This window comes from Thunnus thynnus, chromosome 5 (assembly GCF_963924715.1).
Source record: "Thunnus thynnus chromosome 5, fThuThy2.1, whole genome shotgun sequence".
Taxonomy (NCBI): Eukaryota; Metazoa; Chordata; class Actinopteri; order Scombriformes; family Scombridae; genus Thunnus; species Thunnus thynnus.
Genome location: NC_089521.1, coordinates 8,752,806 through 8,777,376, shown reverse-complemented (window position 1 = coordinate 8,777,376; position 24,571 = coordinate 8,752,806). Strand labels below are relative to the sequence as shown.

Below are 24,571 nucleotides of genomic sequence, written 5' to 3'. Positions count from 1 at the left end.
GTGCTTATTATTCAATCATCAAACAAGTTAACATAGCCTGCTTTTTGGAGGCCTGATAATATCCACAAATCTAAGAAGAGCCGGTCAAGATGGTAGGTAATAAGATTCTGAGATTAGGGTGTATTATCCCCTCAAATTCCACTGGTCAACATGAAGCTGGCTCGTATGTATGACTCTGGAGGTTTGGATCATTACAGAGAGAGACACTGACAGACCGAAATTCATACAGTATGTACTGTATAATAAGACTTGGAGTCAGAAGGGACAGCAGGGGGCGGCTGTGACCAGCTGTATCCGACCCGGAACTTTGAATTATAGCTCCTCTACCACTTCTTGGAAATTTGGAGGAAAAATTACTCCAACTAAATATAAGCAGCAACAGCATTTCCAAAAAGGATATTGTCTTTCTTTCAAAATAAAAGCATTATATCAATCATGATTGGTTGAAATCATTTGTTGGAGGTCTTAACAGTCATGTGATGAAAGGACTGAAGGTTAAATCTTACATAGACGTGTATGAATGAAATTTGACCCATGAAATAAATAAATAATGGCAGTTTTGTTAACGCTAATGCTTATAGAGAAACACGTTGGATTTATTTTGAAACTCATAACCGGAAGACGATAGTTAGAATCTTGCTAGATTTATACAAACCCTCGCCTGAGCTACTCCAAACCAACCCGGAACTTTTAGGTCAACTAATTATTCCCGAAAACTTTGTTGTAAGGAGTTACCTCCTGTTTTTCCGAGCAGCTCAGATGTTTCTCTGAGTAAGAGTCGTTTCTGGGGACTGACCTGCTTGTTTTTGAGGTGGGAAAACACACCGTTGCAAATGTTTCTCGCTCCGACTGCGGCGGTTCCTGCAGGACAGTAAAGCCTTTTCAAACCAGGTAGGACGCAGAAAGCTGTGCAGCTGACTCTCACATTTCTCTCACAGACCTGCTGTGACTCTTTTCACAAAGCTGTGGCAGGAGTCGTCACAGTTTTATTGAAATACTAACAGTTCAGGTGATGTTTTAACGTTTATTGGCACTCATGCGTTTACTTTTCCCTTGAAAGTTAATGTTAAACCATAGTTGGGTGGATTGATGCAGTAACACTTCAGTTTTCAGTTTACTGAACTATCTTACAGTGTGTAAAACATAAAATACCATCGTAAGAAATGGCCTACAGTGTACAATTTGAATGTTACATGTATATTTTTTCACTTTCTAAAGTCAAAATCAGAGTTCACTAAATCTCATTAGCCTGGAGTTTTTTCCCTGGTTTTAGTCCAACACGTTGTATTTAGTCCTGTGTTTGAGATATAGTAAGTGTGTGTGTGTGTGTGTGTGTGTGTGTGTGTGTGTGTGTGGGTGGCACCCTGTCAGGTTATGAATTTCAGGCAGCTGAGAGCTTCCCACTACACACTCACACACTCACACACAGAGACAGAGAGAGAGAGAGAGGAGGGGGTCTGCAGACTAACAAAAGGTCTGAACGTGCTTGTGGCTTTAAGCTTAAAGATCCCCTCCAGACATGTATATGAAAGTGAAAAAAAAAGTTCAATTATCTTGTTAAAATCCCTAGAATTGCATCTCCTCCTCCCTCATTAAATGTATTAAATGTATGTATAATATATTTGTACATAAATATACAAACAAATTTAATTTCAGAAGTTTAACTGCGGGACACAAAACGTCTCCTACTTCACTGAAAAGTTCATTCTCAGTGTTTGTGCACTGCCAGCTTCAAGTTTGCACATCACAGAAGTTGAATATTGGACCAAGATGGGCTTCAAAATTAGTTATGGTGTCACAAATCATGCTCGTCGGCCCCCTTAAAATCAGACTTTCAGAGAGCACAGAGAAACTTTCCACTTTCAGCAGATGGATGTGAAAACAGCCATCTAGTGTCAAACTCTGCACATAGATCATTCTGCACGGTGAAACTCAAACATCCAACTGTAGGAACAAGAAGAAAAACACATTTTTGAGTGAAGGGGAACTTTAATGAAGCAACATGCTGATGGGAGAATAAAGCCACTGACAGCTGCTCAACAAGAAAGACATTTCATTTTACATCTTTTTGCAGTAAAATTTGGCAAACTTGTCCCCCCCTCTCCTGCCATAGAGAGGGAAACAATCAATTTATATATTTAACTATCTATTAATATGACAGCTATGATCGGTTATTAATCTGTTATCAGCCTGTTTACAATAGTGTACTACTACTGTCCTAATAATCAGTCACTGACCAAAATTATATGATATTTCTTCAGAGTGGGCTAGAGTCCAAAGTGGTTTTCAATGACTTGTCCAAACCCAAACATTCAGTTTACTATCAAAGAAACTTTTGCTTGACAAAGACAAATGAAATAAAAATTGTTGCCTGTAAATTTTCTGTTGAGAAATTTCAGCTCCAAAGCCCCACTCGCAACATTTAATGTAACTGGATATTATATTAATAGATAACCTTTATTAAACTTTATTATCATTAGAATAATGGTTTATTATGATTACCTTTGCAGCGACAGTCAAGCGCACAAACACCTCAACTTCACTTCTGTTTCAAAGCAAACAGACGGTGCAGTTTCAGCTTCCATGTACTTCATTTAGAGGACCTGACACACATGCACAGACAGGTACAGACACACTCACTGCAGTGGTTAACCTCCATGGAGACGGAGCTCACTGAGGTGAAACTTCCCCTCTTTCATTTTACTGATCAGCATAATTTCTGTTTCTCATGAGATGAGGTTACAACATAGCTGTACGACTACTGACACCACCAAAGATATGTTTGTATGGACACTTTATCTAGTGTACAGGGTTTTCCCGGCTGGTCATTTCGCTTGTCTTAAGAAATTCCGCTAGTTTTAAAGTGCTTAAACCTGTAGTTTCAAATGAATATCTAACCAGTGAAATTATCTCAGAACAAGGTTTGGATGTTGGATGTGAACATCTTATTTGTCCTCTTAGTAGTAGTAGTAGTAATTCTTAAACATGTATAATCATCCACTGATGTGATTAAATGAGTGGTATGAAATAGATTTGATGAGTCAGAATGCAGGTTACAACACTAATCCTGCTGAGCTGTGTGTTGTTTTGCAGTCGAGGAAACGAGACGAGGCTCAAACCGCCAGCTTAAGTATATCCTCATCTTGTTGTAATGAAGTGAGAATGTCGGGCAGGCTCAGCGCTATCAGGCGTTACATGAGGCTTCAAGCATGTACGGACAGGTCATAATGAATGTAGACTAATAGCGCTCTGTCGTCAGCCTGGGAAAATCCAGTCTACAGGAAGTCCTCTGAACTTCGCTGAATGTTTTAACTCACTTCTCTTGTCTGATGTGACTTTGTAAACTGCCCTTCTGGACTTAACGTCTGCCAGAATCTGGTGTTTGTTTCAACAAACATAAACAACAAGCGTTTCCTACACTTGTCTATCAAACCTTTTCCCCTCTGTTTCTGCTGCATGATGTAATTGGGTGTCAGTTTAGGAAATCCAAAGAGGTTTATATCTTTTACCATTTAGCATTTATATTTAATAGAATATCAGTGTTGTAATATGAGACAAGGAACCGTGTAGGGTTTTGATGGTAACATAGTTGCTGCCTTTTTCTTTTCTTGAAGGCAGTTTTCTAAAAGTTCTTGGACTTGTGGGAAGTTGAGTGAAATGAAAAATGAACGTCTTCACCTGCTTTGCCACAAAAATAACATTACATCATCATCTTATTCAATTAAATCCCCTGAATGACTGATTATTAAATATTCATGACCTAAATAAGCAAACATCAAAGTTTAAGTTATTCTTCGTTATTATTTACTCAGAGTGTAACTCACAAAACCCACATCTCCTTTCCCTCTTTGTAGTGCAACCAAACCAATAATTTGGCATCCAGCTGACACATGGACTCAGTTTCACATTCATCATTATACAGCTCAGACAGATACACACAGCTTAAGATCCACAGGCGGTCTTTGCTGTTGCAGAGACGTGACATGCTGTTAGCAGGAGTTTGCCCTTGAATTTGCTGACTCATAAGCTGCCTTTCAACAAATCTACATTCCCTCAAATCCCATTACGATTAAGGCTGCAAACTGTTATTTGTTGGAGCAAAGTTGATCTTTTGTTACCAGCAATATCACCCATTAACCTCAGGCTCTCCTTGCCGTCTAGTCCATGTAAACTATCCCAAAACAGACTTGTTGTGCTTATGTTTGCATCTTGTTGCAGATCAAAATCAGCAGGAGTCAAGCCTCAGTTGTCCCCGATTTCATTATTGCTTTGAAGTAGTTCTTTATCAGGAGAGACGCCGCCTCGGGGCGAGTGAGGTGAGAAGACGGTAAAGGCGTGTGGTTGTTTTGACAGGAGCATTGCTTTGAAACCTACCATAAACTGCGAGAGCTTTCTTTTCAAGAGTGGGGCGATGGTATGCGAACTATCCGAGAGATCGTGCAGAGGGTGGGGGCTTATTAATCACACCGAACACAAGCAGGCACAAGCTCGACCTCTTTTCTTTCATCGTGAGCTCATGAACGTACAGAAGAATTCAGACGCAGCTGTATTGTTTCCATGTGCTGAGAGTGAGGGGAGAAAAAGGAGAAGGACAAGGAAGGAGGAGGAAGAGGAGGAGGGTGGGGGGGAGGAGGGGGGGAGGGGGGTTGGAAGCACAACAAGAGCTTCTTCTGTATCCTCTGGGAATGCTGACTGAAGGCTGAGGAGGAAATGTGTGTATGATGTGTGTGTGAGTTGGAAAGGGGAGAAGAATGAGTCAACAATCCATAGTGCATGTACAGACAGCGATTAGTCCTCTCAGTTTGGCTCGGCGCATACATACATAGTGAAAGAGGAACATAACGCTCTACAACTTCATATTGAAAACGATAGTCGGATTGACTGACATGAGTCATTCATGAGAGGACGGGGCGTGTCACTTCACCTTCCAGAGAAACTGCTCTCAGATTGGTTAGCTCTCACATTATCATGTTTTAAAATCGCTGCATTATTGTTCAGCAAAGCCCCGTGTAAATGTTTCTGTTTGAAAAGTGAAGTCAACCAGGTGATGGATCAGGTTTTTCTCGCCTTAGTCGAGACTAAGTCAACATTATTTGTAGATTTAGAATCTAGATTTTCAGCCCAGCCACAAAATTTTAGTGTAAAATTCACACTTGTGATTTGTCGACCCGCCAGATACGACCTCAATCTGTAATTGCAGTGGGCTGGGACTGTTTACTGGTTTTATTGTTGAATGGTTTAACACACACATCCTCCTGGTAAACAATGAAGTCACCATGAAAGATTTTCCTCTTTTTTTTTTTGTCAGATTCCGTATGTGATATGATGCGGCGACTTATTTTGACTCTTTGTTATCTTTTATCATCAACAGCCAGTGAGTGGTGCAGTCAAGAGGTGCCAAAATGCCACAGCAGAAAGACATAGTGAAGATAGCCATCCAGATGCCTGGGGCCTACCCCCAGCTCATACAACTGGACCAGGTAACACACACACACACACACAGAGAGACACACACAATTCCAAATACTCCCCCTTTTAAAGCTCTAAATGCTGGCAAAAGGTAGATGAATTATAAAAATGTCATCTTAGTATCTCAGTCATCCATGGAGAGTGTCTGGTGTCTGCCTGTTCTCAGACTTTGCTCCAGCTGGCTGCTCAACGTTCTGACATTGAGCCATCATGGGGGTTTCTTGTTGAGCTTCCCAGGCAGCACCTCCTCTCCGGCTGCTTAATCCGTTGGTCTTGGTAAACCGAAAGACAGCTACAATGACCATAACGCTAACCTTTAATGGATAGCTTTGATATTTGACTTTGTTTGCTTTGCCGCTAGTGGCACGTGGGAATGATCCCAGAGCTCCCAGCAGATGGTCAGACATCTGCATGAAGCAAGAACATCACAATACACACAAAACCAATTCATCTTCCACAAAAAAAATTTTTTGGGCAGCTTCAGCTTTTATCACAGACAGTATATAGAGAGAGATGCAACTCAAAGCGATGACATTGTAGTTTATGGTTGGTGTCTAAATCCCTGATATACAGGTGCGCCTTCCAAAACAGAAATCTTTTTAGTATTTCCAGAGAGCTTAACTCTCCTGTCAGGCCTCTCTTTATTGAAGATCATCAATTTATCAGTGTACTACATACCAGAGTCTATTCATTGCCCTCTTATTTCTAAACTTGACATCATGTGTACATATAGCAGTCTGAGAGAAAGAGTCACACACAAGGTGTTGTCTGTTCCGTTGTGGACTTATGTGTATTTATGTAATGTGCTTCGTCTTCAAATCACAAAGCTGCCACTTCACAAAGTGACCAAAAGACTGTCTGCCTGAGATAATGTTGATGCCTCCATATTACTGGCTCTCATTAACTAAACCTAAACATAACTGTTTCATTTGGGGTAATTAGGCTACTCAACCCTGTGAACCAATCAGATCAAAATGATGACATAACATATCCATGGCAATACACAGTATATTGATTATTTTGGCTGGTTATTTTTGGTAGAACACTTGTTTTGTCTTTTAAACAAAAGAAGTGAAACTCTAACATATCAAACCACACAGACATGCACTGACATGAAACATGTTAGGTATTTTAAACATATATATATATATATATGTATGATACAGAGAAAAAAAGGGGCTTTCTGGGTTAAGAGTAACAATGTCAGGGCTGAAATGCTGAGATAACTATTGTCACACTGGAAACCGAAAGAAGAAGATAATATTAGTGTCGTACTGCTTTTTGGTGACTATGTGTTATGACAGTGCCTACAGAAGGTGACTATCTCCACTTCCTTACCGATGTGGTTTGATAAAACTGCTGCAGCACACATATAATTAAAGTGGCTCGGTGAATATGATAAACATCTATGATTCAATTAGTTGAATGGTAGTTAGACTAACACGACTATTTGAAGGTCATCTTTTTAACATTTTCTCTATCATTCATTCACCCTAACAGCCTTTATTGCAACTCATTCATTTAAATTATAATAAAACCCACTGGCTTTTATCAGATGTAGTGGTGGGGAACTTTTCCATGTGTTTTCTTAGAAACGTTGGGGAAGTAGCCCTTCTTTGCGCAAGACTGAGCATTAGTTGTAGTTTAAACTGTTAACCAGACAGCAGGGGTGTGTGTGTGTGTGTGTGTATCTCACACTCACATACTCTACGTCACTTGACAGAGTTTGACAGAGAGAATGGATCTAACAGGTACTTTCTAGACTCTCTGCTAACTTCAACAATTGGAAACTTCAGCAGAACTGAAAGTGGCACATTGGCACATTTTTAAGTCCTGGCACTTCATATATACTTCAAAATTCAAATATTTTCAATATTTCAATGTCCTACAGTTTTTATTGTTATTATTTTTAATGCAAGTGCATCACAACCAATCCTCTCAGTCCTCAAACACTTCTCATTGGTCTAGCCAACTTCACTGAACACATCTGATTGGTTGACCTTCTCAGCCGCCACTAATAACAGAGCAGCCACTGGGTCTACCACAGAACCCCGAAGACATTTTGATTGGTTGACCGCGGGGCTGACCACTAATAGCAGGATAGCTGAGAGTCAGACATGGAAGTAGTCTGGCTTTTATTTGTGTACTAAGAGGGATCTGGGCACCGAGGGTAACATTGTTCAGAAAGCGTAGGGGAGCGCTAGGATTTCCTCTTCTCAGCAAACAAGGTTTGCAGCCAGCGAGAATAGCTGTGGTGCCCTGATCCCATAAGAGCATGTCATTACCGTAGCATGTGTTCAGCTCCCTGACAGACAAAATACTGTGATAGTAGAGTCTGCTAAGTCCTTTTGGTATGACCCACATGTATGCAACAGGTGTGTGTTAGTGACTATAAGCTGTTTGTTGTATTTCTGTGCAGAAAAAGCCTCTGTCTGCTGTGATAAAGGAGGTCTGTGATGGGTAAGTTGATGAGGACTCTTGTGTCTCTGTGGTTTGATATAATTATCATTCAGCTTTATTTATTACCATGATCGGTTATATCAGTGTATGTGTGTCTGTGTGTGTGTGTGTGTAGCTGGAATCTCGCAGGTCCTGACAACTTTGCCCTGCAGTACGCTGATGGTGTGCAGACATACATCACTGAATCGGTGAGTCACATCTCTACACAAATCAACATAAATATTTGTCCACACCAGTGAATCAATCCGGTAAGTATTCGAACACATCTTGAAGAAATTGAGCAACAGACTTGAGTCAGTCCTCAGATGTTTCTACGTTTTAAGACAAGCGTGATGTAAATCTCTTTTTAAGATGTCGAAGCGCTGCAGTGAATCAGTGAATCACTACTTTGTCAGCACTTTGGGAGATCAGTCTGCTTTTGTGTGTGTTTCCCTTGAAAATCAAACCACTTGAAGTTACTTGGCTTAAAAATGGAGCCCAGGATACAGAATTTGATTAATGCTATTAAAAATGAAGGAGACAGACTGAAAAAAGGACAGAGAGAGAGAGAGAGAAAGAAAATGAGAAAAACAGCTGGAAAGACACTGAGCCTCTTGATGTCAAGTGACCTTTTTTAAAAAGGTTGCCACTGGAAGCCCCCCCCCTCTCCACTCTTTGTTTTGAAGGCAGGGCTGTAAAAACCATTAAATGCAGAGAAAGATGCTTTATTTATTGTAATAAACAGCAGTGAGATAAGTCATAAGTGTGCTGTTATTAGCGTGTGAAACACAGCCGGCGTTTAGTTTTAGCACTTCTACACTCAGACTTTGAAGTCAGAGAGTTTGACGTTAAACACATGTTTCTATTTAAGAGCAGCTTCTTGATGAGTGTGAGGAACAATTAGCTTGATTGCATGCAGTGTAATAATGTGATTATTTCCTGCTTTCAACAGCAATCTTTAGAAAACGTCTATGTAAAGATTTGTTTAGGTTAAAGGATAAGACACAGTGAAGGAAATAGAAGAAGGTGTTTTTGTTTTTTTTTCTCAGTGCAGATCCTGGCAGCAGCCCCGAGCATCTTTACTGAATCTGTCTGCCCAGATTTACAATCAATCTCTACAGTTGGCTTTCAATTCAGGCACAAAACAGCTCTTCCTGTTCATGGCGATCTGCACTGACTGCCCGACATATTTTCATAAAGTTTGAATTAGATACCTTCCTTAGCAAGAGTTTTTAAACTTATCTAACAAGTTTGAGCTGCAAAAACACTAACTTTTGCAATTTTGGTGACCAGAAGTGCACGCTTACGTATTTAGATATATGTGTAGATACTGTATATACATACACACTTACACTAACACACATAGACACATGCATATTCACATGCCCACAGTCTGTTTGTCTTTTGGATTGTTTTTATCCATTTATTCTGTGTCATTGTTTTGCCCTTAAACTGCTGACTGTCAGTAGTAATTAGTCATAGCTTTCTCTACAGTTTTTAAGTGTGAGTGTGTGTATGTGGGTTACTGTGATGTTTACATCTGTGTGTGTGGGTCAGCTGTGTACTTGCATCCCACATATTTCTCTTCCCTGTGGTCTGTGCATGCATCTCACTTACTTTTATCCACTTCATCTACCTTGTGGTCTGTCAGTGTTTTAATGGTTTCAAAATACTTTTTCCTGTGTGTATGTGTATGTGTGTGTGTGTGTGTGTGTGTGTGTGTGTGTGTGTGTTTGTTTGTGTGTTGTAGAATCGTCTGGACATTAAGAACGGCTGCATTCTGCGCCTGACCAAGGCACCGGTGAGTCTGCATCCACCAGGCTCTCAGCCACGTCCCTCTTTCACCTCCCTCTTCTCACATTCCTCCAGCTGTCTGTCTCTCACTCTGTCCATGTCTCTTACTCTCTCACTCTCTACGTCACTCTTTCATTTACATTCTGCACGAAGCTAAATTACAGTGAGCTGCGTGCGAGTCAGCACTGATCTGTCACTGCCAATGCACGTAACTCAGTTTCAAATAAGAGCATCAATCACATATGAACGACTAGAAAAGAATGGTTTGTGTGAGCATATATGTTTCTTTTTGTGTATTTTGTGATGTTGGGGAACACAGGGCCGTTGTGCAGATGACTTGTACAAGGGCATCCAGAGCATGGACAACGGTGTGCGCTGTGATTCACTGAAGCAACTGGCGGGCGTTTCCACAGACGTAACCTTTGCTCAGGAGTTCATCAGCAGGGACGGACACCTCCTATTGGTCAAGATAGTAGAAGACTCTAATGAGTTAGTACTCCGTGTGTGTGTGTGTGTGTCTGACAGAGAAAAAGAGTGAGTGTCCCTGGCTGTGTTGGAATGCTGTTTTCGGATAGATATGACTGGTGCTGAGGGATGAAGAGGTTACTTTATATTTAGATGTATATCCTGCTGAGCTAAAGTGGAGTTTACCCGTTGAATGTACTTGGGGACACAAACGGGAGCTACACGTACTCTGCAGAAAAAAATGTTTCCACCATCACAGAACTAGGGATATCATCCTTTTTTATTCTACATATTCTTCTTCCTCGTCAAAACCCGATGCCTACATTACCCATAATACAACTTGACTGTCAACAGGTCGGTTAGAGATTTGGATGTGTTATGCTAGTAGCAGCTAATGTAGCCTCAAGCTGATAGCTTCAAGTAGAGAGGAGTAGGATACAGAGTTCCAGTAAGCACACTTCTTTCTAACTCCACAAACCCCAGATTTCTTTTTTAGGTTTTATCTTCATTTTCAAACTTGTAGTCTTCACAAAAGGTTTTATACAACTTTTTTCACGTGTAATAGTATTCCCCAAGATCTATAAACAGACTTTGATGTGTAAAATTGTTGGAGTTCCACTTTAAAGCCTATTAATGAATCAATGTTGAGCAGTTTCCATGATCATAGAGAATGCTGACAAACTCGCTGAACTTCTGTAGCACGTAGGAGCAGCACAGAGATCTGAAGCCTTAGTGCTCCGTGACATGGTGGAAACGGTTTAGAGTGCATTAGTGTAAATATTTACTCTTTAAACCAGTAAGAAAATTACTGAGAGGATTAAACCGACTGTCTGAATGCTATTTGAAAGCCTGTACTTGTGTGTATCTCTTGTGTCTTAACGTGTGAATGGGCTTATTTGCATAATACATACATTTCTTTTATGTTTATGTGTGTCTGTGTTGTTCAGGCCTGCTGTGATCATGACCCACACACTGACAGGCTTCATGGAGCTGATGGATCATGGGATAGTTTCTTGGGAAAACCTCTCGTCAATCTTCATCGAGAAGGTACTTGACCTGCTGCTCTTCAACAGCCTGTTGTATTTTGTCACATTAGTTTTCCCTGACCTTAACTGCACTTCCTTTCTTCCTCCTGTCCTTTCAGATCGCCAGCTTCGTCAACGCCAAGGCGACCGATGCATCGATTCAACAGGTGTCCTTGGACATCCTGGAGAGCATGGTTCTGAGCAGCCACGGCCTCTTCATGAAAGTCAAACAGGGAGTCACTATGGAGAGGCTTATTGCTCACCTCCAGGTGTAAGTAACCAAACAACAAAACGCAGATTTGGACTTGTCATACATTTATTAAATACTTAAAACATGTGCCGCTACATTTTTTTGATATATGAACTATCTTTTTGTCTTTAAAGTAATTCCAGTCACTCTTAGAACTAAGGAGATTGGCAGCCTCTGTCAGTCTTTACATTTCATTACACAGTGGAAACCGCTTATAGTGATCACATGTGTCCAGGTCAAATTAATCGCTATAAGCGGATAATGATTATTATAGCCACTTTTTTTTTTCTTTTTCTTTATTTCTCATGCAGATTACAATCTAATTGATATTTGTATATTTATTAGCCTTCATGAATATAAAGTAATGAAACAGGCAGCTTCGCTATTTACTGAATTTTATTGACTGTTTCAAAATGCAGTGTGTGCACATTTTTGAAGCAGCAGGGGTACTGAGTTTTGCCAATGACAAGAAGTTCCTTCTTTTTCCCCGTGGCAGAATAGGCGAAGAGAGCGGTGATCCTTTCCTTAGACACCCCCCACCCCACCCCAGCACACCCTTCACCCCCGCCCCCTTTTATTGTCATAAGCTTCAAGGAGATTACGTTTTTCAGTGAGAGAAAATTACTTTCTTTTTCCCATCACGATTTCAATGTGCACACGGGACCAGCTTCACGTAGCCAGCTGGAAGCAGACGGCCAAAGCCACTTATCATGGGAGTAAAATTTAAAAAAATAGAATTACTGTAGTTTTAACTTTTTTTTTCCACATGTTGTCATGTATGAAAAGATCTAAAATGAACACTGTAAGCGGACTATTTGATTACCATAAGCAAATGATTTTAAACAGCATTTGTATAGGAATGATTCTGTCCTGAGCTTTTTGATCCATATAAGCGGTTGATCACTGTAACCATGATCACTATAAGGCGGTTTCCACTGTACATCAACATTACAATTTTGCAGAAAATCTGTTGTATTTCTGTGTTGCACAAAGAAAAAAAAACACTTAGAAAATTTGTTGATCTACACCTCAGTAAAGGGAAAGAGAAAAACTTTCACCCCCTGCTGAAATAATTGGGTCGAGGGGGCGGGGGGATAATAAGTGGCAGCATTGTCTTTGCAACAGGAAGTTACATGTAATATGTTAAACATTAGTGCTAATATTAACAATACCACTGACATGAAACAGATGGCACCATTTGTCTACCATTTATCACACCAAGGCTTCATAGTCAGACACAATACATTCATGATATATTTAAAAGCTTTAAAACAATAACACCTTGTAATCTCAACCCGTTCCCCTTCCTAAACACACCTTTTCATACAGCTGTGAAATATTAAATTGTGTGTTTGTTTAACACTCTCTGACTTCTTTCAGGACGAATCAGCAAATCCAGACTAAAGCCATGGCCCTACTTATGGCACTACTACAAACAGCCGGAGACTCAGACAGACAGGTGCTGCTGCAGTTTGCTTCTTGTTTTCGGACGCTGTTCTTCTTCTACTTATAGCTGTTCAAACTCACAAGCATGCTTCCTCATGGTGTTATCTGCACTGTGCATACTTTAACTTAGCTGAGGTTTTTCATTTTCAGTCATCTTAACTCTTTACTACATGACAGGCTCAGATTGGTATGCACGCAACTTTGGGTGAAAAGTGGTTAATTGCAGCAACCAAACCATTATCGTACACACAAGAGACCCAACTATCTCATTCTGTCAGGTCGTCTCACACTTGCTGTAGACAGTCGAGGCTTTCTCTCCCTCTGTTCTGTTCCTGCTCCTCTCTCATTGTACGGAAACAGTTCCTTCATTCAGCCTTCTGTCTCCTTTCTCTCAGACTCTCTTTGTTACATGCACACACTGACACAGACACACACACACACACACACACACACACACACACACACAATCACACACAATCACACTTCCTCACTTTTTTAGTAGGTCAACAAATCCACCCTTCTTATCAGCAAATTAGTCTTGACCAAAACGAGGTTGGGTTAGAGATGCATGTACCAGTAAGTGATGATTTCGTCACAGAGGCCAAAGTCTCACAGAAACTCTTGTCCAGCCCATTCATTTGTTACTGATCCTGTATCGCCACCCCATGTTAGAAACACGTCATTGCATCCTAGTAACTGTCTGTCCTTGTCTTCTCTTTTCCAGGAGATGTTTGCATTCCTGAATAAGAAGAATCTACGTCAGTACATTTATAAAGTAAATTTTCTTCTTATTTACTTTTGTATTTCACATGGTTTTCTGTATCTCTGTGACCATATTATGAAAGAATACCTCACTGCGGTGCAGTTGTTGTGAATGTGATTAAACACTCTTGGCATTTGTTGCAGAACATCATCCATAGTTCTGGTTCAGTCCAGGATGAGATGGCCCACTACCTCTATGTCCTACAGTCAGTTACCTTGAATCACCTGGAGCCTCGAATGAGGACGCCACTGGACTGTTACAGCCAGGTGAGATGTGACATGAACAAGAACATTTGTATGACTTGCTGTTACACCCGCAGATACATTTTAAGAATTTAAATGATAAGGTTAATGTTAAATTGTTAAAGATCCCCTCCAGACATGTTAAATATTAAAAAAATACTCTGCTTGGAATAATAATTTGTGTCTGATATGGTTATTCCACAAAAAAAAGTTAAATTACCTCATTAAAATCATTAAAATGACATCTGCTTCCTCTCCGGCATTAAAAATGCAGAATCTATGAATATTCTTCATTAACTGCTGAGCACAAGATGTCTCCTATTTCACTATAAAGTCCATTTTCAGCGTATGTGCTCCGGAGGCTTAACGTTTCCACATCACACTTGAGTAATGTGCATACTGGCCCACCATCGGCTCCAAACTAGTTGTGATGTCACAAATCATGGTCGTAGGTTCACCCTTTAAACTCAGGTTTAAGGTGAGAACAGAGAAACTTCTCCCTTCAGCAGATGAATGTGAAAACAAACTCCTGGTGTCAAACACGTACAGCACAGTGAAGCTCAAACAATCAAGTGACGTAACTAGAAGAAAAACACATTTTTGAGTATCATTGATTAATGATAGAAAATGTAAACTATTCATTGACACCAAGTCTGTTTGCTCATTTTATAGGCAAATCTCTAATTGCTTTTTTGAAGTATATTGCAATTATGTAAAACACAAAGAGGTAAATTCACACTTAATGGAAATTATTAGATACAGTGTGCCTTTATACTAACAAGCTACAGACAGGACTATAAGCAGCAGCTTAGCTACAGTCTTGGACTACAGTCTTAGGTCATTTTTGTCATGACAAAAATACAAAATAATATCAAATAATATGTTTATTTTATAAATAACCTGCTTAAGGTTATCTTCAACATCAGTTTAAAGTCCACTCAACATCCACCTCCCTAGTAAACATTTAAATTTGATCTTCTTCCTCCTCTTTTCACTCCAGGAGCAGAGAGACATCCTTCACGGCTTGCGGCAGGCAGCGTTTGAGTCAGAAAGTGACAACAGTCTTAGCAACGAGAGACGACGCTCTCTCTGCGCCAAAGAGTTCAAGAAACTGGGCTTCTCCGTAAGTGTCTGCTGTCAGAATTTCTACTGTAATATTTGTTTTTTTAACTCTCATCATATTAGTCCTAGTAATAAAAGTCACATTGTTCTTTGATCATTTCTTTACAGAACAATAGTAACCCCGGTCAGGACTTGGTGCGAACGCCACCTGGTCTTTTAGCTTTGGACACCATGTTTTATTTTGCCTCACGTTATCCTGATGCCTACAGCAGGGTGAGCATGATTTATCTTTTCAGTGTTTAAACTGATATTTCTGTGCCACTGATATGTATATTACTTTTTTTTCTGACTGACTGTATCCAGAATTGAGAACATGAATCTTTCCATAAACAATAAGTTTGATTATTGGTTTTGGTATGCAGGAAAAGAGCGCTTGACCACAAGGACAGTAAATATTGAATGATCCAATAAATGTGGCTAATATACTATGATAGAGGCTTCATTTTTATGGCCAAGCTTCAATTTGCAATTTGTTTCTCTCTCTCAGTTTGTCCTGGAGAACAGCAGTAGGGAAGACAAACACGAGTGTCCGTTTGCCAGGAGCAGCATCCAGCTCACACTCATTCTGTGTGAAATCCTTCGTATCGGAGAGCCCCGTAAGTCGACCATCAACCTGCTATTTGCTACAGCTTTGTGCATAACCTCTGGTCAACTGTCTCTAATCTGATTGTCTTTCTTTTTTTTTTTCTTTTTACCTCAAACCTCTTCCATCCCCTTCTCCGTTAACAGCCTCAGAGACGGGCTCTGACTACCACCCCATCTTCTTTAGTCAGGATCGGCTGATGGAGGAGCTCTTCTGTGTCTGCATTCAGCTGCTCAACAAGACCTGGAAGGAGATGAGGGCGACACAGGAGGACTTTGACAAGGTACAATAGTCTTGCATAGTACAATATAGCATGGCTCGCTTCACTGCTCAGTCCTGGACACCTCAGAACTATTTTGTCTTAATGAGGATTTTGACAAGGAAGGATAGCCTCAAACTCATCTGGTTTTCTTTTTACTCTAAGGATTCCATTAAATTATGAGGTAGGACGACCATAGATTAAAATATCCATCCCAACGCTGTGGGATGGATATTTTATTTTTGTGGCTCTAACACCACCTCACCCCACTTTTATATGTTTTACTCACTTATTTTACTACTTACCCAATATCAGCCTTAACATCCATTCAGGTGAATAGCATTTCTTCTCAAAGGACCCAGCAGGAAGAATACAGTGTTCAGTGGTAGATGATTTAATTCGCTCTGACACAAGCTGTGTCTCCTAAAGATACTTAAGGTGATGATAGTGGAAAGATTACTATAGTGCAATGATTATAACTATAAGATATTGGTGAATGGCTTAGTGGCACATTGACAATCATGGTGCAAATGGTTCTTTGCAGGTTTTAAAGCATTTAATGAGATAAATCACCTTAATGAACTATGAAAGCTTCAAACTAACATAAATTTTAATATGAGGGAAAACTCCTCCAGACAAGTAATAATAACGTTCTTTATATAACACCTTTCAAAAGCAAAGTGCTTTACAATAAAAACAGGTAATACAAGTAAATAAGATCCAAAACATAAATATATATAAACAAGATAAAAATAATTTAAATGTTTACAACAGTTAAGACAAAGCCATAAGATAAAAGTGTGTCTTAAGAAGAGATTTCAAAGAGGATACTGAGTTTGCCCGAACAGCAAAGGCCTGGTCTCCAAGTCTTAAGGAGTAGAAAGGAGGCCTGTTTACACACAGATAGTTCAGCTCAAATTTCAATTTTAATTTCAATTCAGTTTTAATGCCATTTTATGGTGGATTTGTGTAAGTTTGTGCCTTGCTGATAGGTCCATTCTTATGCAAACCATCCCCAACCTGCCCCCACAGACAGAGTTGAGCATGCATTTAAGGACACACAGTCACCTTGCAACCACAGTGTAGTACTTGTACCATGGTAATAGGTTGAGTCAAGCCTTTAGCAGCGGGGTCTTGTCTGGGAGAAATGTTGAGAATCTAGCCGTCCTGAAAGGGAGAGCGGTAGAGCCTTTGTCCTGATCCGCATTTCAACATCACACACAGCCATCCGTCATCAACAAAGTGCTCTCCTGGCGGCAATAAAACTCTGTGACCTTTTGACCTGTCAGGAGCGGGACAGTGTCCCGAGCGCCAGGCCAGCAGACCGGCCTTTGTTTTTGCCCACGGCCCCCTACCCAGGGTGCTTTGGGGCAAGGACAAAGGGGCATTAGGTGGACAAAGAGAAGCGTGGTGGGCGGCAGAAACAAGAGGGAGAAGGAAACGAGGAAAACAAAGCGCCCAGGGCATCAGCAGTAATTACACAACAACAGAGGGAACGTAAAACCTCTGGAAACAATATGACAGGGCCGGACTGCAGGGAGCGGAGCAGTAGAGAAACTAAAGAAAAAGAGGTGGTGGAGGTATATGTGATATCTCAAATTTAGGTTTCATTACTTGGAGAATAAATTTTGAAGTTTTTGTGCTGTTGTGTGGGAGTGAGACTTTCTTTCAAAGCACCCTCCCTCCATCCGATCACCCTTGCAACTGCAACCATTAGTTTTGACCGCTGAATATTTACAAGCTGCTGTTGCTGGTCTATGTGTGCGCGTGCTCACGTGAATGTGTTTGCGTTAATCTATACACCCCCTGTTATAACGGCCATCCTCCTCGAGCGCACACACACAGACACACTAATATAGCATTAGTGCACATGCTGCGGGGTTTTAGGGAACAGAGACAGCTGCCAGTCATCGCTTCTATTGGCCGGTTCAGTTAAATGACAGAGGGGCTGGACAGTGGGGGGTGTGCATGTGTGTGAGAGTATCAGGGTGTCTGTTTACAAAACAGCCACAGACCTGCACCTCTCCTGTCATGTAGGTGATCTCTGTCTCTCTCCCTCCGTCACTTTCACTGCTTGTCATCCCCGTCTCATTTCTCTGATTGGCGACAACTGGGGGAATTCAGATTTGGGATTGAAACATTTGTCAAAGTAGTTGTGCCCTAAACGGAGGAAAGATGGAGGTAAGATTGTCTTTTGTACTGTTTCTTGGTTTGAATGTGTATGAAGTAGTTTGTTTATTGGACAGCTGATATCAGTGATTTCTATAAATGTGTCAGGTGGAGACAAAAAAAAAAACAACAGATCTTTCATCCATACTCCAAAGTAGTTTAAAAGTTTGACAGTTCATGATAGACATAGTTAAGATGACATAACAGAGTGTGAAGTGGAGGTCCGAGGATTGTGTCATGTGAAAGTTGCTGGACAGTGAGGTTATTTTGGCTCAGGGGGCTTCAGCGAGGAGTCACAGTGTGAAACTCCAGCCGCTTGTTTTGTGTCCCTTCATGTTCACACAATATAGAATGACAGTTTGGATTTCACTGCTGCCAGATGGATAGACTCGGTCATTCTCTGGTCATAAACGGTTCAGTCACATTAAAAACCCTTGTCCGATTGTAACTCTTCAGCTCTTGTGCAGCACACAGCTGTTGGGTATTTCTCAATTTTCATCAACGGGGATTGGGTGGAGACTTCTGCTTTTTATTTCATAATGTATATAAATAACCAATCGGCAGATGTCTTTTGTTGTAACACACAATAATTTGTAATCGTTATATGTAATAGCGCATAACTGTGTGGAGAGACGTCTCCAAAGTAGACAAAGCTGCACTGACTGGGTCAAATTACACTTTAGCCGCTGATTGTTCACAATCAGTCAAATTGGGTGTGAACAGGAATGATCTAGGTCAGCAGAGCCGCTTGTGTGTGTCAGAGAAGCGAGAGCAGGACAAATAGTGCTGGAGCTGGCTCGGTCTCATAGCACTATAGATTTTTATATAGATTTTCACTATTTACAGCTGAGGTGCGTATAATCAGGGGAGTTATAGATTTTTCACACACGCAAGCGCACAGTTGGACCAACTGCCCTGAGCTCTTGTCTCAGGGTAGGCAGGGTCACCCCCCGTCCCTGTGTGTGAGCCTCAGATTAACAAGTCATGCAGAAAACACACACACACACACACACACACACACACAAACTATCACATGAGTGTAGCAAACGCTGAGTCATTGCCACAACAGTTAAATCTGGAGGGACTTGTTTACATATTATTTTTTATTAAACATAGATTTGATTTTTGTATAGACTTCATCTGGGGGGTTAACATCCAGTTATGAAAATAAACACCATAATTGTTCAATAAAATAACCGCCCAGCTTAACCGTCATTGATTGCACTAATTCTACATGGTTGGTATGAGGGTGTTGGTTGGATGGTGCAGTTAACTGGGTTAATAAAGAGCACACTTGTCATTGACTGGCGCTTGTGTGGGGAAGAGAAGAGGGGAAGTAGGTATAGGCTTGCTTGATTAGACGGCGTGAACTAGGAGAGTGTTGGCTCTTGAACTTTAAACTGATAATAGAAGTAGGCGGGAAAATATATGAATGGATTGGAGCCAAGGGGTGTGGCTTAGAGGGAGAAATGAATGAAAGAGTGGAGGAGAGGAAGTAAAGTGCTCCTACTGATTTATTATCAATCTATGGGCCATGTGCTGGCCTTGTAGAGTAAACTGCAGGAGCTTCTTCGGTACCCATATAAACCACTAAATATCGGGGTATTTTCTGTATTTCTGTCATTTTATTTCGTAGGAGATAAATTCTGGGTTGTTTTTTTGCTAACCACTTTTGTGCTGAACAACACACGCTCTTCTGAGTTTGGAAGTTCATTCTTCACCCTGGAAACAGTACGTAGGATAAAATAATCTCTTAAATAATCTCTCATCACCATTCACTGACTGAGGTGGGGTTGAAAGCTCAGAAAAAAAAAAACAGTAAGTGAAGCTTTTAGTTGAGATTTTTTTCTCACACATTCTGCAGATTTGTATGCATAATTCTCTGCTACATGGATAAATGAAATGCGATATGCAAGACAATGACCACCAAAAAATAATTTTTAGTGCATTAATTAACACATTCATTTTTTAATTGATTTTAAATATTTAATGCATTAAAAAATATTAACACATGACTGTCTTTCAGAGGCTGTAGCGGGCTCAGTTTTAGCTAGAGTGAAGATACCAATATATGAAACTAGATGACCTAAGGCGTCCATCGGTACCAACCATGTCATGATAGCTTGTCGGGAAGGAGGCTAAATAATGCTCCACATTTAGGCTAAATTTTGGCAAGGGAAAAGGGTCCCTTTGAACTCTCTCTCTCTCTCTCTCTCTCTCTCTCTCTCTCTCTCTCTCTCTCTCTGTCTCTCTCTCTCTCTATCTCTCTCTCTCTCTCTCTCTCTCTCTCTCTCTCTCTCTCTCTCTCTCTCTCTCTCTCTTTCTCTCTCTTTCTCTCTCTGTGTCTTCTATGTGTCAATCAGAATCTTTTATTGTCCTTTTTTCATATTTGCATGGACTATTGTGGACCTTGTTGAAATTCAACTTGCACTTGAACATAGAACACATTTATTGTTATTCATCATTGTGTAACCTCTCTGTTGCCATTTCTCCATCCCCAGGTGATGCAGGTAGTGAGGGAGCAGATCACCAGGACGTTGTCCAGTAAGCCGACCTCCCTGGAGCTCTTCAAGAACAAAGTTAATGCTTTGAACTACAGCGAGATCCTCAAACTGCGGCAGACAGAACGGCTGCACCAGGAGGAGACTCTTGCTCCACCCGTACTGTGAGTAGCTGGATGTTTACAGACATATGCATATTCTCACACTGAGTCTTATGGGTCGCAGTGTCTATATGAAGCATGGCAAGGAAATTCAGATCACTGAGAGGAAGGATTCTTCAGTCAAGAAAAAAATGTAAACTGATTTTGTGGAAACAATTAAAATTATGTCCAGACCAAATACCAGCTGAAGACTGGTTAGACTGGATGTTTCTGCAATGCAGAACTGATCAGACTTGATAATTCTGTTTGAGTGGCCTTGTGATGCACACAGGATTCAGAGATTGGTTATGTAAGTAGATGGTTCCATCCATGATTTTAGAACAGAAAAAGTGAAGCAACACAGTGTCTGTAGCAGAGCCTGTATTGACGACTCCAGATAGTTTCCACCCGTATGGAACCAGCTGACAGGTCAGCAGCCGTGCCGCTGTTTATTATGTCATTGTTTGTCACTAAACACTGAGTGTAACAGTGTGTTAGAGGGTCAACCACACAGGTTGGATTCATTCTTGGCCAGCTGGTCTGTGATGCGATCCCTTTTGTTTGTCTTTACTTGCAAACCTCGTCTTCAATCCAAAGTTCCTTCACACAATATTCAAGCTACAAACTGTATGCAAAAACAATATGACAGAGCATGTTGTTGTGTGCTTCTTTCCAGTGAGCTCAAAGAGCGTCTAAAGCCAGAGCTGCTCGAGTTGATCCGCCAGCAAAGACTCAACAGGCTGTGTCAGGGAACGATGTTCAGGAAGATTAGCAGCCGACGCAGACAGGGTGAGACGCACACACACACACACACACACACACCCTATAAAGACAGCAGAATTTGCCTTGTCTGTCTAACCATGGTCTGTGATTGGCTGCTTTTTGTCAGATAAACTGTGGTACTGCCGCTTGTCGCCCAATCATAAAATGCTTCACTACGGTGACGTGGAGGAAGACACGGACAATCCACCAATTGAAACACTGCAGGAGAAGAGTGAGTTGAAGCTGGGCAGGGTAACTGGAAAATAATATTAACATGTGTGCATGTGTAGATGTGGCAAGTGTTACAGTACTAATGCACGATGGGTGAAGACTGGGGCGACGTCTGCTGTTCAAAGGCAAAGTTCTTTGGGCAGTTTGAATTTATATTAATGCTGGAATATTGTGTAATGAACGATGATATATTGTTTTTATTTTTAATCAAGTTAACTTCTCTGTTCTTCCTCATCCGTCAGTTCCAGTAGCAGATATTAAAGGCTTGCTGACGGGAAAAGACTGTCCTCACATGAAGGAGAACAAAGGCAAACAGAACAAGGTCAGCAGCACTCCTAAACTTCTCAGATTATGGTCACGTTCACCTCCCGACGTAAGTCTCATTGTGTTCATATGTGTGTCTCTCCCTATAGGAGGTGTTGGACCTGGCATTTAGCATCACATATGATGTAGAAGAGTACAGCCTGAACTTCATCGCCCCCTCCAGAACTGACGTGAGTCCTGATCTGGATTCTGCATGACCTTTCCCAAACTTTCCTAAACCCCTAGATTTACTGAAATAGATTAATGTTTTTGTAGATTTTCTGCTTCATTCTTACTTCTTTTCTGCATGCATGATAATACACAGCAAGAAGAATATAAACGGTATATTCACTGGCTAATTCTCTCTGTCAGTTCTGCCTGTGGACAGACGGACTGAGCGTCCTCCTGGGCCGGGACATGAGTAGCGAATCCATGCGCAGCGAGCTGGAGATCCTCCTCTCTATGGAGATTAAGCTCCGCCTCCTAGATCTGGAGAACGTTCCCATCCCCGACAGCGCACCGGTCGTCCCCAAACCGCCGAGCAACTACAACTTCTGCTACGACTTCAGCCAGACTGAGCAGTAGAGTGTGTGCATATGCTGGAGTGCATCTACAACGTGTGTGTGTGTGTGTGTGTGTGTGTGTATGTAAATATATATGTGTGTCTGTGTGGATGTCTGAAATAAGAGGATTGTGTTGTGAGAGCTGACCTGTGCATCCATGCACTTATTACTTTAACACAGATTTATAACATAACATGGCAATAGATTTTTCTTCTACTGATCTTCTCCACCCAATGAAACATGGAACAGGATAAAATGTGGAAAGTGACTTTGTCTCTTGAGCCACAGCAATAGTTTTGGATGTGAACTGCTATCAAATAACTATACTGTACTAATGCTGAAGATTATCACTCGTCATCTGGGATTTCTGTTTTCAATCAGTTGATGCTCAGATCTCCTTCTTTCCATTCATCATTCCTCCTCTCTCTGCTGTTCCTCATCTGTCTGGAAACTTAAAGAATTATAGTTTTCCCAAGTCTCCGTTGTTACTGGAGCTGTGTTTATCCTCTACAGTACAGTGGACCCACTCAAGTAATGGTACTTTAAATTTGTTTTGTAATCATTTTATATATCTAAATCTATGTATGATACATGGAGTATTCCTGTGTGCACGGCTGCTTATTTCTGGTTGAGGCCATAGATGCTCTGATCTGTCTCAGAAGGCTGGCTCTGCTCATTTCTGTCTTCTGTTACTTTCTTGTATTTTCTTTTCTGTTGCTTTTAAAAATGGGCATTAACCAGAACACTGCTTTCTCAATTCAGCTTGACAAGCTGTAGCTTTAAATAGCCCTCATTAGGGTAAGATGTGGTACATGTTAGAATCATTTCCGACATCTGAAAAGAAACTCAATAGGTACTTTGTACGGATTCCAGTGGCTCAATAATAATTACTGTGGAGCAGAGATGCTCTGAAAGGTCTGTGTGACTTTAATCATGTTAATGCAGATTTGCATTAGGTACCAAGCTCACTTTTTTTTTTCTTTTAGGTTTAAACAGTAACAATATGCAATTGCACCTTTGTCACAATCAACAGTTTGATGAGAAAAACTACCAGCAATCATCACTGTAAATCTGTATGACAAGCAATCAGTGATGTTTAGGTTTGCCTGAACAGACTTGAATTAAATCCTGGTTCAATAATAAAAATGATCCATTTTATACAGGGTACTTACACATTATAATGCGATGGAGACGACATGCTCAATCGCAGTGTGCTATACTCTTTTTCACCAAGCATTCAGTGGTGACACTTGAAGCAGCTACTCAAGAACTGTCATGAAGTGTGTTTGAGGGTTCTCTGTCTGTTTTTGTCATTGGGTTATTTCATTTCAATCACAACTGTCCTCTGCAGTGCATTCCTGACACACTGTGATATTATTCACTTTGAATTGTGCGCTTTGAGTGTCTTGACATGAATAAACAGTTTGATTCATACTGAAGAAATACAATTATGTGTGTGTTTTACTCAGCAAAATGTAGCCAGACTTTGGTTTATTTATAAAATCAACACATTTTATACTCGATTCTTCATTTAACTGTCTCTTCACAGTCTGTAATTCACCCTCTCTGTCATCATACAGTGTTAGAACAGTACAAAGTTACATACATACAGCATAAAGGGATATTGTTGCTGTAATTAGGCCACAGTGCATGATCTGCAGTGGATAGAATTTAGTGGCATCTAGTGGAACAGACTTGGCAGAAATTAAATATAAATATAAGTTTTAATTAGTGTGTAATTCCATGAAAATAAGAATCATATTTTTGTTACCTTAGAATGAGCCCTTTATATCTACATAGGGAGACCTCTTCCACAGAGCCTACCATGTTGCACTGCCTTGTTTCTACAGTAGCCCAGAATGGACAAACCAAACACTGGCTCTGGAGAGGGCCTTTTGCATTTTTTGCAAGTTTTGCAGCCACTGTAGGTTCTCCTACACACTTGGTAGGGGAGGGGAGGGTGTTCAGTTAGTTGCAATCTGCAACCTCACCACTAGATGTCACTAAATCCTACACACTGCACCTTTAAATAATTAAAATTGTCA

At 40.7% G+C, this 24,571-nt stretch overlaps 1 protein-coding gene across 2 annotated transcripts; it reads left to right on the top strand.

Moving 5' to 3' along the window:
• The first annotated feature begins 637 nt into the window (after positions 1-637).
• Positions 638-23,960, top strand: elmo3 (engulfment and cell motility 3). Of its 2 annotated transcripts, XM_067589051.1 has the most exons (21): positions 638-891; positions 5,372-5,480; positions 7,889-7,929; positions 8,045-8,117; positions 9,659-9,709; positions 10,022-10,191; positions 11,115-11,214; positions 11,312-11,463; positions 12,823-12,901; positions 13,613-13,663; positions 13,795-13,917; positions 14,894-15,016; positions 15,124-15,228; positions 15,503-15,611; positions 15,745-15,881; positions 20,528-20,691; positions 21,344-21,456; positions 21,557-21,661; positions 21,903-21,982; positions 22,074-22,154; positions 22,336-23,960. In XM_067589051.1, exons 2-21 carry the CDS (start codon positions 5,403-5,405, stop codon positions 22,546-22,548), a joined length of 2,148 nt encoding a protein of 715 aa, XP_067445152.1. In that variant the 5' UTR covers positions 638-891; positions 5,372-5,402; the 3' UTR covers positions 22,549-23,960. The 2 variants fall into 2 exon arrangements, with proteins under 2 accessions (XP_067445152.1, XP_067445153.1); XM_067589052.1 differs by lacking the exons at positions 638-891; positions 5,372-5,480; positions 7,889-7,929; ... (10 more) ...; positions 15,503-15,611; positions 15,745-15,881 and adding an exon at positions 17,800-18,038.
• Positions 23,961-24,571: the final 611 nt, after the last annotated feature.

Bases quoted from the DNA above. Each gene is read 5' to 3' on its own strand.
- elmo3 (XM_067589051.1), top strand. From the start codon at position 5,403: ATGCCACAGCAGAAAGACATAGTGAAGATAGCCATCCAGATGCCTGGG. The intron at 15,017-15,123 runs GTAAGTGTCTGC...ATTTCTTTACAG, and splicing joins TCAAGAAACTGGGCTTCTCC to AACAATAGTAACCCCGGTCA. The intron at 21,457-21,556 runs GTGAGACGCACA...GCTTTTTGTCAG, and splicing joins TAGCAGCCGACGCAGACAGG to ATAAACTGTGGTACTGCCGC.